The sequence below is a fragment of the Theropithecus gelada genome, chromosome 12, assembly GCF_003255815.1.
Source record: "Theropithecus gelada isolate Dixy chromosome 12, Tgel_1.0, whole genome shotgun sequence".
Lineage (NCBI taxonomy): Eukaryota > Metazoa > Chordata > Mammalia > Primates > Cercopithecidae > Theropithecus > Theropithecus gelada.
Window position 1 is genome coordinate 63,139,467 of NC_037680.1, and position 14,845 is coordinate 63,154,311.

Consider the following 14,845-nt stretch of genomic DNA (forward strand, 5'->3'; position numbering starts at 1 on the left):
TATCTTAAAAAATTCAAGATTATCCACTCTTCTGTGGATAATCTTGAAAAAAAAAAGATTTTCTTTCGGCTCAGAAAACATTTCCTCACTTGTACTGTGTGCCCTCGCTTTCCTATAACTCTCTACGGGTTCCTGTACTATTTTCTACCATAATTGCTTGCTCCTATGATTATCTCTTGTGTTAAATAAATGTTTCCATAAGAGGCAGACTACCATTTCATCATGGGTTAGCATAATGAATAGAGAAACACACCTAAATTTTCAGTTAGGATTTGCATCCAGAGTGGAGGGAATAAAGTTTCTAGGCAAGAGGACCTCAGACCTAAATGCCTGCAGGTGGGAATAAGCATGACTTGTTTCAGAGACTGGGGATGAGGGATAAAAGTATTATTTCACATAAGAGTAAGTGTATCAGCCAGGCATGGTGGCTCACACCTGTAATCTCAGCAGTTTGGGAGGCTGAGGCAGGTTGACCTTGAGCTCAGGTGGTCAAGACTAGCCTGGACAACATGATGAAACCCTGTTTCTACAGAAAGAACAAAAATTAGCCAGGCATGGCGGCATGCATCTGTAGACCCAGCTTCTCTAGAGGCTGAAGTGGGAGGATCGCTTGAGCGTAGGAGGTTGAGGCTGCAGTGAGCTGTGATCACACTACTGCCCTCCAAAAATAGAAATATTCCTAAATTTGAAATTGAGGGAGATGTAGAGGATTGATTAAATAAAGTATTCTGTGGCTATATAATAGGATACTACACAACAATGAAAATGATATTATAGATCTGCCTTTATAAGTGGCTTATTATGGGTTATAATGATAAGTTTAATGTTATCTTAAATATTGACTTAATATCTATTTTACATATAAAAACATGCATATATTCATGAAACAAGTCTTTAGGATAGATGGTAATGTGTTAACAGTGGTCATTTTTTTATAGTGGGGTTGTGGTATTTACATTTATCTTTATATATGGCTTTGTTTTATATTTTGGTTTGTTTTGTAATGAATAAGACTTTTATAGTTAGAGTAAATACAATAAAGTGTTAAAAAGGTGAGAAGGTACCATTGGTCTTGTACATATATTTTGTACTTATTGATTACTATGTCTTAAATATTATTTTGAAAATTTTCAAACCTGTAAAAATTTGAATTTCAGTAATACAATGAACAATGAACAATACACTGTTCACCTAGTTTCACCCATTGTTGCAGACATTGTTACACTTAACCCCTAAATACTTCAGCATGTATCACCTATAAACTAGGACATTTTCTTATGTAACTACAATATAGTCATCACATATTAGAAACGAATCATTATTATGAATAATGTAATATTAATAGTAACAATGTAATTGTTGCTGAATTATACATTATTACTGTTATCTAGTTCACAATTCACATTTCCACATTTATCCCAATAAAGTCCTTGTAACTTCGAAAAAACTTATTTGGACATAAAATTCAATCAGAGATCACATCTTACATTTGGTTGCCATGCCTTAGTGGTCTCTTTTAGTCTAGAAGCGTTTCCTACTCATTTTGTCTTGACGATATTGACATTTTTGAGTACTATCCCAGGTGTGCTGTAGGCAAGTATACTTGTATTGTTAAGAGTATAGTGATGTTTGGTCTATCCCAATGCATCATTTTGTTTTTTGACACTGGAGTTTTAGTGTACAGAAATAATTTTCTCAATAGTGAGGACTGAAGTAATGAAAATAAGTGTTTGATTGTATTGTGCCATATTGAACTCTTTTTTCTACCAACCAAATCAAGTTTCCTGGATTCTAATTCTTGCATTGTTATGTCACAGGCACAGGTCTCAGTCTTGTCTTTTATAGCATTTTACACAAAAGTGTTTCATACCATTTAATTTTCATAAATATCTTTATGCCCCACAGAAAGAACTTCTGGGAATAGATGATCATATGTATTTGTTTAATAGTTAATTATCTAACAGTTGAGCAACTGGAAAACTATTTACAATTGCTTTTTCAATTGTGTATTATGATAATTAATGGGACTAATAATAATACCAAGGCACTTCTGGGTTATCGTGTATTCTATGTTTCTGATTAGTTGAAAGTCTTTAATGTATATAAAGTGTATATGAGAAAAATAACGAGTGGAGTATTTGATTAATCAAAGGTGTACTATTTCTCAATCTGGCTGGATAAAAATAAACTGTTATATTAAGAACACTATATTTTGGGTCTTACTACTCACAATATTCTTTTTTAGGCAATAGAGATTATGCCAAGGATGATCCATTGGAATTTAAGTCCCACCAGTGGTTTGGAGCATCTGTGAGGTCGAAACAAGATAAAATTTTGGTAAGTCTTCTGGATATTTACTCACAGGTGAGTTTAGTCAGTTTATGTAGAGACACAGGAGGTTTTATATTTTCAGGCTGATAGTAAAATTCAGTATGCTCAAGGGTGCAGGGTATAACAACATAAGACTGCTCTGATCAAAGGCCACTGTGTCCAAAGAGGCCATCTCTCTTGCCCTTCTTCAACAGGCTTTCACTTCTTTTCACCCTCATTCCTACTTTGTTTTACCTGCCCCACTTGATAGTTCCTATCAGTTTATTTCCACCCAGCCAAGTATAGGAATAGTGTGGCTTTGGTTAACAAATGCTTTACTACTTCCTCTCTTTCTCTCTCCTTTTTTTTTTTTTTTCCCCCCGAGATGGAGTCTTGCTCTGTCGCCCAGGCTGGAGTGCAGTGGTGCTATCTCGGCTCACTGCAACCTCCGCCTCCCAGGGTCAAGCAATTCTCCTGCTGCAGCCTCCCAAGTAGCTGAGATTACAGGCATCTGCCACCACGCCTGACTAATTTTTGTATTTTTAGTAGAGACAAGGTTTCGCCATATTGACCAGGCTGGTCTATAACTACTGACCTCAGGTGATCCACCCACCTCGGCCTCCCAAAGTGTTGGGATTACAGGCGTGAGCCACCGAGCCCGGCCACTTCCTCTCTTTGAAAATACAACATGATGTTGAAGTGGGGTACAGAACAAAGAAAAAGAAGTAACGACCTTCCTTCCCCTCATCTCCCCCTATGCCGCTGTCCATTCCTCTGCTCTTCTTCTCAAACACTTTCTGAAATGTTTTCTATGGTAGCCATCCCAGTTCTTTACTTCACATTCCCTTTCCTATGTCACCATTGACTTTCAGGTCACTGAAATCCACTAGCATTTATACATATGTACATACATACATACCATTATGTTTTGTTTTCTCTGCTGGTATTTATTTTTATCTTTCTTGCACTCTCAGCATTATTCAGAATGGTCAACATCCCTTTTTTTTTTTAACTAAATTTTTCTTCTCTTGGTTTCTGTGAACTGTATTTTCCTGGTTTTTCTCCTATCTTACTAGCTACTCTTTTGTAGTCTCCTTTAATGGCTCCTCTTCCATTCAATTTCCAAATATTGAGGTGTCCTTGATCTCTATTTAGCTTCCTTTGCTTCTTCTAACTACAACTTTTACCTAGAGGTTCCTAGTCTCTCCTTTGGCTGTAAGTATAATCCCCAAATCTATATCTCTAGCTTTTAATTCTCCCTGGATCCTTGAAGTCATATTTCCGGACTACCTATTTGGCTTCCAAATGAACGTGGCCAAAATAGGACTCTTGTTTCCTTCCATGAAAGAAGAAAAACAAATAAAAAACTATTATATATATATATAATAGTATATATAATATTATATATACTATTATATATATAATATTATATATATATGTGTGTGTATATATATATAATGTGTATATATATATATATATATATATATGTATTTCCCAGTTTATTAGGAGGCCTGGCTTTCCACCCTATTCCACCCTATTCACTAGTGAGCACTCACAATCTGTCTCAAAAATATATCTCACATTTATCAGTAGATCTACGTGTCCACTATTTCTACCCTGCAACAAGCCACCATCATTACCCCCTTGGGCCAATGCAATGGCTCTTCTCATCCTGCTGCTGCTTCTCTTACCCTAACTGCAAGAAGGACCAGAGTGAACCAGAGCATTTTACCTTGATTAAAACAGTCAAGTGGCTTTCTATCACTCTCTGAATAAGTATGACAAGCTCATACTGTCTTAAAAACATCTCCAAAAACAAGTCACTATGTCTTTGGCCTCCTCTCACTCCATCTTACATACTAAAGCCAGGCTTGTCTTTATTTCTTCCACATTCCAAATCATTTCAGTTAGTACCTTAGTGTTTGTGTTCCCTCTGCTTGTATTAGTTGTCTTTATGATTTCTACTTGGCTAGCCCTTTGTCATTCAGATTTCAGCTTTAATTTAATTTCCTCAGAGACCGCTCCGCCTATTTTAATTATTTACATAGTATTTATTATTACCTTTATTTTTTCATCTAATTATGCTGCATAGGGAAGGATTTGCTTAGGAGGTGAAGTTTCAGCAGACTTTAAAGGATGTGCCACATTTCGGCAATTGGAGGTGAAGGATTGGGTTAAGAGTGGAGATATTCTAGGTAGAAAGAGGTGCAAAGAAGCAGGAGTAAGCAAAAGGAGCAGGCTACCCACTCTGGAACATCAAGTACATGTAGAGAAGTAGCTGCTATGACCTACTTTCACTATTTTCAGGGTACATATAGAATAAGTCAGTACTGATGTTCTGCAGTGCTTATGTTCGCACTTTGCTTCAAAAAGTGTTATAGAAAACCAATTAAACCTTTTTCACTAAATAAATTGTTACACATTTGGTAGATTACTATGCTGTTAAAGCATTCATTACTCTGCTACTCTACGTGCTATTTCAATCTAGAATGCTGAAAACAAAAAGGTCAGTTTTTTTGGAAAGTAAATAAAGTAAATACTGCACATTCTTTTGCTCTCTTAAGAAATTATTTGCTGTATAATTTAGGGGATATATTCCATATGCATGAGTGTTACTTAGTTCAAAACCTAATTTGGTCTCTACCTTTAGCATAGCATATTACGTCAAGAAATACACTACCTGAAATAACAATTTTTCTAACTATTTTGAAAAAAAATTTGGACCACAAATATGGCCTTCGGAGTAATGTGAGACAAAGACTTCTTTTAAAATCTTTATTTACCACTATGATAAGGAATTTAAGGTATAGGATAGGTTTGATTAATTTCTATGAATGCTTTGCAAGTTGGCCAGGTGTGGTGGGTGTGTTAGCTTACAACTAGCATGTTGGAAGGCTGAGGCAGGAGGATTGCTTGAGTTCAGTTAGAGACCAGCCTGGGAAACATAGTGAGACCCCATTTCTACAAAAAATTTTAGAAAATTAGCCAGGCATGGTGGCATTCACATGTGGTCCCATGCCACATTCTATTCAAGAGGGTAAGGCCAATTACTTGGGCTCAGGGGTTCAAGGCTGCAGTAAGCCATGATCATGTCACTGCACTCCAGCCTGGGCAACAGACTGGGACCCCATCTCAAAAAAAGAGAAAGTGGTGTTATATTCTGAAGTAGTATAAAGCATCTGAAACACTAAATTTTAAAAAATCTTTATGTCATGGACTAAACCTTTGATTTTAGGCCTGTGCCCCATTGTACCATTGGAGGACTGAATTGAAACAGGAGCGAGAGCCTGTTGGAACATGCTTTCTTCAAGATGGAACAAAGACTGTTGAGTATGCTCCATGCAGATCACGTATGTACAGGATATTGTACCAGCCTTTAAGAAGAGGGGTAGGAAGCCTAGTTTGTTAAAAAAAAAAAGTGTGCATGTGTCTGTGTGTGTGTGTGTGTGTGTGATAAAAACATATAGACATATTATGAGAACAAAATGAAAACAATCCTACTAAGGTAAAGAGATTACAAATGTGAAGTGAACAGGCTTACTTTTTCTAAGAACTCATTTTCATCTTCCTTCATTCGTATATGATTTTAAGAATCTGTATTTTTGATGACTAATAGTCAAAAGATGCTCAGTTGAGCTTCTCTAACAGAGAAGATGTGGACCCTACAACTAAAGATTCTGATTCAGTAGCTCTAGGTGAGGCCTGGGTACCTGAATTTTTAACAGACTCTGCAAGGCAATTCTGATAGATACCAAAGTTGGAGAACTCCTGCTTTATACTAATAATGATGTTGAAAGTAAAAAATATTATGTCTTAAAGAGCCAAAGTTTATATAGGAAGATGAACATCGAACTCAGGAGTCTTGACTCTGAATTTTCCTGCTCTTAATCAGAGTTTCTTTGTTAACCTGCTACCAAGCCCACCCCCTTTTGGTGATCCAGAGGATTTTATGTTCTTTGCTAATATTACTTGAAATTTCAAAAGGAATTAATATCATGACTAAAGATGACTTGAAGCAATTATAATTTTGATTATGCTTTTCCAAAATCTGTACATCCTCTTCCCTTTGGAGATTCCAATCCTTTTGTGCCCCGCTACCCTTTGCTGAATTAGCTACTACTTTAGATCTTCCTTGTACCAGAAGCATAAAAATAGATTACTGAAATGTAGTATAGTGTTTATGTCTAGAGCCCTTAGGCCATTATTTTTTGTGTTCCACTGGTCACCACATAGTTTATTAGAGAAAATTAGTAACAAATGCACAACATGTAAGACTCTTACTCCTATATTTGTTTTGTCCATGTTAGGTGACATGTGACACCAGGTCAAAGGGACTGTTCTGTCCTCCAAATTCTAAGTAGTTAAACCTACAGGAAACTGCAGATTATTTCAATAAACACTTATTTTCTTAGCCCAACACTTTGATCCTACCTATTATAAGTGGGAAGTGAACATTAAAAGAGTGATACCTGCCCAAATCTGTATTGTTTGTTAGGAAAGAGAAAAAATTAGGTTAGAAAACATACACTGCACAGGATGAGGGAAATTGAGGCTTTATCCTCAGGGCTTGGATGCCATCTGTACTGCCATCTTTATGTTGGTATTTTGGTTATGGTACTGTCATCTTTGGTAGTATGTAGAGAATCTGAAGATTAAATTTGTATTTTTAATTTCTTTATTGCAAAAATGTTCCTATTTGAGAAGATAATTTAATAGCTATGAAGAATGAGTTAACCATTGTATGCCAGGTTTGTTACTTATTACTTATATGATGTACACACACACACAATACACCCTTATTTTCATTTGATGCATGTGGGAACTGAGATTCACATAGTTGAAGCAATTTTATTTCCATATCTCATGGGGTTGAGAGTAGGGGTATTCTGGGCAGAAAGAGGTGCAAAGAAGCAGGAGTAAACAAAAGGAGCAAGCCACCCACTCTGGAGCATCAAGTACGTGTAGAGAAGTAGCTGTTATGACTGACTTTCACTATTTTCAGGGTACATATAGAATAGGTCAGTGTTGAAGTTCTGAATGGTCAAATGAGGATTTAAACCTAAGTTTGTCTATTCCAAAAGAACCTTTCCTCTACATTATTCACAATAGAAAATGTTTTCCATTTCAGTTGCTTCTGTATTAAGCACAGCTTTTCTATAAAGAATACCTACTGCTTTCATGACCTAGGTTTGAATAATTCCTGATATGTAAGAATACATGGAAATCTCCTGAAAACATGCATTCTAACGATGATTCCCTTGTTCACAGAATGCTCTTATTTGGTTTAGGCACAGAAAGTATAAAGTCATTTAAAGCTATATTTTCTAAGGTATCCAAATCGGGTCAATGAACTGTGGCTTGTGGGCCTCTTTTTGTGAATAAAGTTTTATTGGAATACAGCCACACCCATTTGTTGATGTGTTATCTATAATGATCTAGTAGAGTTCTGAGAGTTGAGTTGCTACACTATGAGCCTAAAATATTTACTGTTCGGCTTTTTACAGGAAAAGTTTGCTGAACCCTGATCTAAATAATAAAACCTGAAATCTTAGGGGAAGCTTAAAGAACAATCTCAAAAAACAAAAAAGCAAAGTGCATGCCTTTGTTTCTAATAGGCCTGGCGTTTTCAGTAACCCTTGATTATTGTACATGCTTTTTGATTCAACCTTTGAAATATTAAACCACCTATAGGCCTAAATTATGAAGGGCATCTTGTTCAGAGAAGAAGACTTAGGAGTGGAAGTCTGAGAACCTGGGTTATATTCTGATTTTCTGCTGACAATCCACCTATAGCTGTGGGTAATTCACCTAACCACTCTGGGCCTTTGTTTCATCATTGGTAAAACACCAATTCACACAAAGAACTTCAGAGATACAAATTTAGTGTTTTTTTTATCTGTTTCATACTTCAGTAAATTATGCAAACCAATAATTGGTTTTATGAGGTGGTGTCAGTTTTGTGGGACTACATTGCTAACTTCTTAGTAACTTTGCTTGTCTTGGTGGCAGATTGTGGGTTGTTTTGTTTATTTGTTTGTTTGCTTTTGGTTTTTTTCTTTTTGTTTGTTTGTTTTGGTGGTTTGGGTAGTTGGTTTGTTCTGTTTTTAACCTGACTTATGTGGACATCCTGGATAAGGAATTTCACTGTCTGTTACTAACTTACCTTATTACTGATTACATTTGCTTTCAGCTTTTTCATAACTGCATGATAAAACCTCAACTCTTAGCAAAAGCATAAAAAACAACCTCAAAAAACAAAAAGCCAAGTTACTTAGGGAAATTAAGTAACTCCACCATGGCCAACCAGCTAGTAAATAAGAGTATAGACCTGATCCCACGCGTGTCTACACCACTACACTGCACTGTCTGAAATCAACAATATGCTTATCATTTCCTGAGCAATGACAAAGGACATTATGCAGTAGATCAGATGTTCTTCTGTTCTAAATTGCCTAGCCACGAATCATATGATGCGAATACCCTTTCAACACCATGATCAGACTGAATCTTCTGTTCCTTCTGTCTGCCTTCTGATGCTAATATTATATGAACATAGATTTTTCTCAGTAATGATTTCTAGTTGGCTTTTCCTTTCCCTTTGTCATTACTCAGGGATTGATAAAGATATTATTAAGACAGTGCAGTGTAGTGGTATAGGCACCTCTGGGTTCAAGTCTCACTCTCTTATTTACTAGCTGGTTGGCCATGGTCAAGTTACCTAATTTCCCTAAGCATCAGTTCCATTATCTGTACAAATTATTGAGTAATAATAGTATCTCTCACAGGATTGGTATAAAGACTTAAAAAAGATAATGTCATGTAAAATGCTTTAGCATAATACCTGACTCAGAGTAAAGGCTTAATAAACCCTAGCTGATCTTACTATCAGAATCAATAATATTACTATTTGTAATGTCATTACAAGACCTAACAAGTGGGAGAAGTGTTAACCATCTGCAGGAATAAGTACCAGAGCCTGCACCAAAATAGTTTACATTCAACATGAAGTCTTTAAATTGGCAAAAGCACTCAGTTTAATATATACCTGTTAAGAAAATTTTAAGGGACAGTCATGCTTTTTAACTGGATATTCTGGGAGACCAAATAAAGCAGATAATTGTACAGTATGATAATCAAAAAAAGGATGTCTTTATAAATAGCTTGAAATAGTTCCCCAGATGCAACTTGAATAAAGGAAATAAATAGCTGACTTGCTCTAACTTGAGGTTAGAGCAGAAATCCTTAGTCTGATTCACTGGACGCTGGAAACCCCAGCCCCACATTTTCCCACTCCCTTTTGGTTAGAAAAATTTACGTTGGTTTAGCATTATACTCTTGAGGCTATTTTCTGAAAAAAAAAAAAAAAAAAAAAAAAAAAACTTTAAAAAAATTTAGATATTAAATATGTAATCTTTGGGCAGTTTCCAGGTTTTAAAAATGGGTTCAAAATTTCTGATGGGATTATTTGGCAGAAGTCCTTAGAGGTTTGTCCTTATGACTGAAAACAGATATTTTTGGTTCCTGTATTTGGGTGGCAAATAAAGTAACAGTACAACTTTTTAATGTATTTGTAACATTGGCCACAGTAAATCTTTGATAACTGAAGGATAGTGTTTTCCATTGTTCTTTGTTATCCTCAAAGTAAAATAAGGGGGAAGTGTTCAGATTCATCCTTACATGTGTTCTAGGTACTGTATTGCTCATGATTTAAATTAATTTAAATTAATTGGCTAATTGCTCAGAATTAGTCCCTTTCTGTGAGAACTACTAAAAAGGGAACAACTACACGAGAGCAAAACTATTGAGCCTACTATGGTTGGAAAATACCCGAAAGTGTCATGAAAAGATGGTTGCTTTAATTAGATCTCCATACTAAACATGTGAGGAGAGCTTTATATTTTACTTTTTGAAGAGCATTAAGTTCTGGTCTGTCCATTTCCTGAAATTCTGAGCTATGTTATTCATCTTTGTTGTTGGCTATAATGTATAGGTGTGTATGTATCTCTTTGCTGCTATTAATAATAACAAAGGTCTTAGGGTAATAGGAAGAAAGGAATTTCAGATCAGAACTTTTAACTTGCAGATCACACCTTGTTAGTGTTTTATGGAATCAGTGGAGTAGGTCACAACCGCAATAGTTTTTCTAAAAAAATAGAATGAAATAAAATAGCAAATGTTAGAGTGTATTCTATGCAATAATACAAATATTGTTTCGTAAGATTTTAAGTTGTCTCTATATGTTTTATACACACAATGTGTGTTGGGTTGTGATATAAATTATAATCTTTTTGTGGATTGTGGATAAAAAAAGGGTTTGAAATTTATCATTTTAGTTGGTTTCTTTGTTCTCTGGTGACTGGTTCAGGTATTTAATCTTTGTTTCCATATCTGAGTAAATGGTGCTGATAAACAAGCATACTCACTCTCTTGGAATGTGGTAATAACTAAGTGCCCGAGTGAATGACCACTCTCAGAAAATAGTACATTATCTTATGATTCTAGTGATACCAGGTTTTCTCATGTTTTGTTTTGTGTTCTTTGTTTTGGGTTTGTGTATATTTCCAATCTTTTTATTTTAGAAGATATTGATGCTGATGGACAGGGATTTTGTCAAGGAGGATTCAGCATTGATTTTACTAAAGTAAGTTCTCATTTAAGACTGAAAGAGATTCAGACCTACCTTACTGACTAAACTGTGGTTAAAAATAAACTGGTCGCTCAGCCCCTTTACAGCTGTTACCTCTTTAATGAAAACAGTTAATAAAACGATCCATTCATTTTGACATTCTTTGTCTTATATTATTCCCTCCCTAGTAAACATTGCTTATTTGAAATAGGGAGACATCCCCCATCACTCTGGGAATGGAGGAAAGTAGACAATCTCCTCAGTAAATGATAGGTAACTATTATGACTTAATATTAACATTTCCAGTTATATGAATTTATAGCATATTAAAGTTCTATATTTTTAATTAAAATTGTTTTTCTTACAAAAGCTGTTAATGAGAGCTTTATTACAAAATTAGAGTTACATAAAAGCTGGAAAACATGCATGTTTGCCATCTATTATGTGCCTATAGGCACTAAGTGAAGCTGACTTCACTTATGTAATGTGTAATAATTGTAAGAAATCTCATAGGCAGGGCTCTATATATTTTTAACTAAATTAATATTCTCTTCAGAATTGATATTTTTAATCTATTTTCTGAAAATAAGAATTCCATTTAAATGTTCAAAGGTAAATTTTCTGAAGTACTTTTCTTTATTTACTTTTCTTTTGTGTGTTTATTTATTTTGATGGTGGGGAAGTATGCACATTTTGAATATCAAATTGAGAGTATTCTTTCTAGAGAAATCTAAAAAATATGTTGATTGATTGTGTGTAGCCCTTCCTTAGAAAGCTTATATGTAGGCTTTCTTAGAAATGTGAGCAAAGAGAAGTGCCTTAAATGTATGAAAACAACTGAAATTGAAATAATATGATGCATAAGAACTAATAAAGCATTTTTCTTATTTTAAAAATTTGTAGGCTGGGTGCGGTGGCTCATGCCAGTAGTCCCAGCACTTTGGGAGGCTGAGGTAGGAGGATCACTTGAGCCCAGGAGACCAGCCTGAGCAACATAGTGGGACACCATCTCCACAAAGAATTAACAATTAGCCAGGCATGGTGACATGTGCTTGTGGTCCCAGCTATTTGGGAGGCTAAGGCATGAAGATTGCTTGAACTGCAGTGAGTGAGGCTGCATTGAGCCATGTTCATGCCACTGCATTCCAGCCTGAGCAACAGAGCAAGACCTCATCTCAATTTTTAAAAACAAATTACAGGCCGGGCGCGGTGGCTCAAGCCTGTAATCCCAGCACTTTGGGAGGCCGAGACGGGCGGATCACGAGGTCAGGAGATCGAGACCATCCTGGCTAACACGGTGAAACCCCGTCTCTACTGAAAATACGAAAAACTAGCCGGGCGCGGTGGCCGGCGCCTGTAGTCCCAGCTACTCGGGAGGCTGAGGCAGGAGAATGGCGTAAACCCGGGAGGCGGAGCTTGCAGTGAGCTGAGATCCGGCCACTGCACTCCAGCCTGGGCGACAGAGCAAGACTCCGTCTCAAAAAAAAAAAAAAAAAATTATATTTTATCTGTATTTGTATTTTATTAATTTTTTTCTAGACTAGGTACTGATAATTATAGTTAACTCTCCTTACTAGGTAATTTGTTTTTAATACTCTAAATTTCATACTATATTACTCAAAATTCAGAATGTAAGTAAGCCGGAGATAAAGTATATTAATAAATATTTGGTTTAAACTTGTATGATACATTTCCAAATAGGTATTATATATTTTTAAAATATATAATGTCCATCTTTTCTGTATTTATGCCTATACAACCATAACCCCAAAAGTACTCTCATACTGTGAAAGTCATTGCTAAATTAGGTGTTCACCTTCTTAAACACATTTCTGAGAAAAGGGTGTATTTTTAGGGCAGATGACTTAGAAGTGTCTTTTACATAGCCAAGGCAAAATATTGTCTGTTGAAAACTTGGAAGGGCTATATGTACATTTGGAGGGGAAAAAAATGTATCTTACCTCCAGCAAGAAGAGATTTCTAAAATATTGTGCTCAAACACAATATACCTAGAATTAGACACTTTTAGTTAGTTAAATGTAAGAAATGCTAGGCAAGCATAATTTGTATATGTATAATACACCCTGAAAATTTTATTCTGAACTTCACTCCTGTTTAGATCTGAGACACTAAAAGTATTTCCTTTAGCAGAAAATTCTTCAGTGATTATAGAAAGAAAATTTGCTATATGTAGTCACAAATTTAATATACAAAATTAAGAAGTGACTTTAAAAAATTGTAACCTGATAATACATTGCATTAGTACCTCATTTCAAATATGTGAAGCAGCCAAGATCCACAAGAAGTTGTATATTTTCATATATTAAATGAATACATTATAACTTTTCTTTTAAATTTTGTTTTAGAAAAGATACAGTGCAAACCACTGAAACTGAGTTAGATGAATTTGAGATTTATGATTTTGTTTGCCTTAATATAGATTAGATAGATAGATAGACAGACAGACAGATAGACAGGTACATATAAGACTCAACACTTTAAGAGGCTGAGCTGGGAAGATTGCTTAAAGCCAGGAGTTTGAGAACAGCCTGGGTGAGGGAAGACCTTGTTTATACGGGGAGGGGGGGGGGGAAAGCATCTTAATTAACCTGGTAGTGATATAAAGATACATTACTGTATTGGTCAGTCATATATACAAATACATATATATCTTATGTTTTTCATTGATTTCTATTTTGAGAGATACTTGTTCTTTAAATATATACCTTTTTGTTGTGTGATTTCATCTAGGCTGACAGAGTACTTCTTGGTGGTCCTGGTAGCTTTTATTGGCAAGGTAGGTTAATATTTTTTAAATTACAATTATTGACTATGTGTCACTGATTCACCTGGCTTATTGTATGCCTATGACATTTTACAAATTATTTTAAAGAAAGAAATGGAAATACAATTAAAGTATACAAACACTCCATTTTACACAGTGTTTTTTAAAAGAATATAACATATATCATATATATTAAATGTGTGTATATTCCTAGAAGAAAATAAACTAAATACTTAGAGTAAATACATACTTTTATGTTAAATATATTTTAAAAGTAAATATATATAGTAATTTTAAGTAATTTATTTTTATTGTGTGTGATATATACTTCTTCATATCTATACTCTAGGGGCCATGAAACAATCATTAGGCAGTGTGCAAAACCAATCTGTATAGGCCAACTGTAGCATTCTAAAAGTTGCAGGTTTTGAAAGTATTTTGAAGTTGCTCGTTAGGATATTTAAGTGATTATTTTCTTATTACTGATATTGAGAATGATCTCTAGGTGTTTGTGGACTTCCTAAAAATTGAAGATCTTTTCTGGGTGCCCTGACTCATGCCTGTAATGCCAGCACTTTGGGAAGCTGAGGCGGGAGGCTCACTTGACGCCAGGAGTTCACAACCAGCCTGGGCAGCAAAGTGAGACCCTGTCTCTGCCAAAAAAATAAAAAATTAAAAAATAAAGCCAGGTGTGGTGGCCCACGCCTGTAATCCCCGCACTTTGGGAGATCAAGGTAGGCGATCACCTGAGGTCAGGAGTTAGAGACCAACCTGGCCAACATGGTGAAACCCTGTCTCTACTAAAAATACACATATTAGCTGGGCATGGTGGTGGGGGCCTGTAATCCCAGCTACTCAGGAGGCTGAGGCAAGAGAATCACTTGAACCCAGGAGAAGGAAGTTGTAGTGAGCCAAGATCATACCACTGTACTCCAGTCTGGGCAACAGAGAGACACTCTGTCTCAAAATACATATATAAAATAAAATAAAATTAGAGAATCTTATTAGGTTTTTAAAAAATGTTAAACTGGCATTGATATAAAGATACATTATTATATTATTCTTCAGTCATTCTGGGAGGCCTAATTAAATTGTCATTCGAATATATGTACAACAGATTATTG

General features: G+C 35.4%; 1 protein-coding gene across 3 annotated transcripts in view; it reads left to right on the forward strand.

Moving 5' to 3' along the window:
* ITGAV (integrin subunit alpha V) overlaps positions 1-14,845 on the forward strand; it is a 93,448-nt gene that overhangs the window by 31,305 nt on the left and 47,298 nt on the right. For 2 of the 3 annotated variants that reach the window (XM_025404084.1, XM_025404086.1), the window contains exons 3-6: positions 2,246-2,337; positions 5,546-5,660; positions 10,890-10,951; positions 13,688-13,733. In XM_025404084.1, coding sequence (XP_025259869.1) covers positions 2,246-2,337; positions 5,546-5,660; positions 10,890-10,951; positions 13,688-13,733 — 315 coding nt within the window. The remainder of the gene's footprint in view (positions 1-2,245; positions 2,338-5,545; positions 5,661-10,889; positions 10,952-13,687; positions 13,734-14,845) is intronic. The other variant, XM_025404085.1, reaches the window with a different exon arrangement.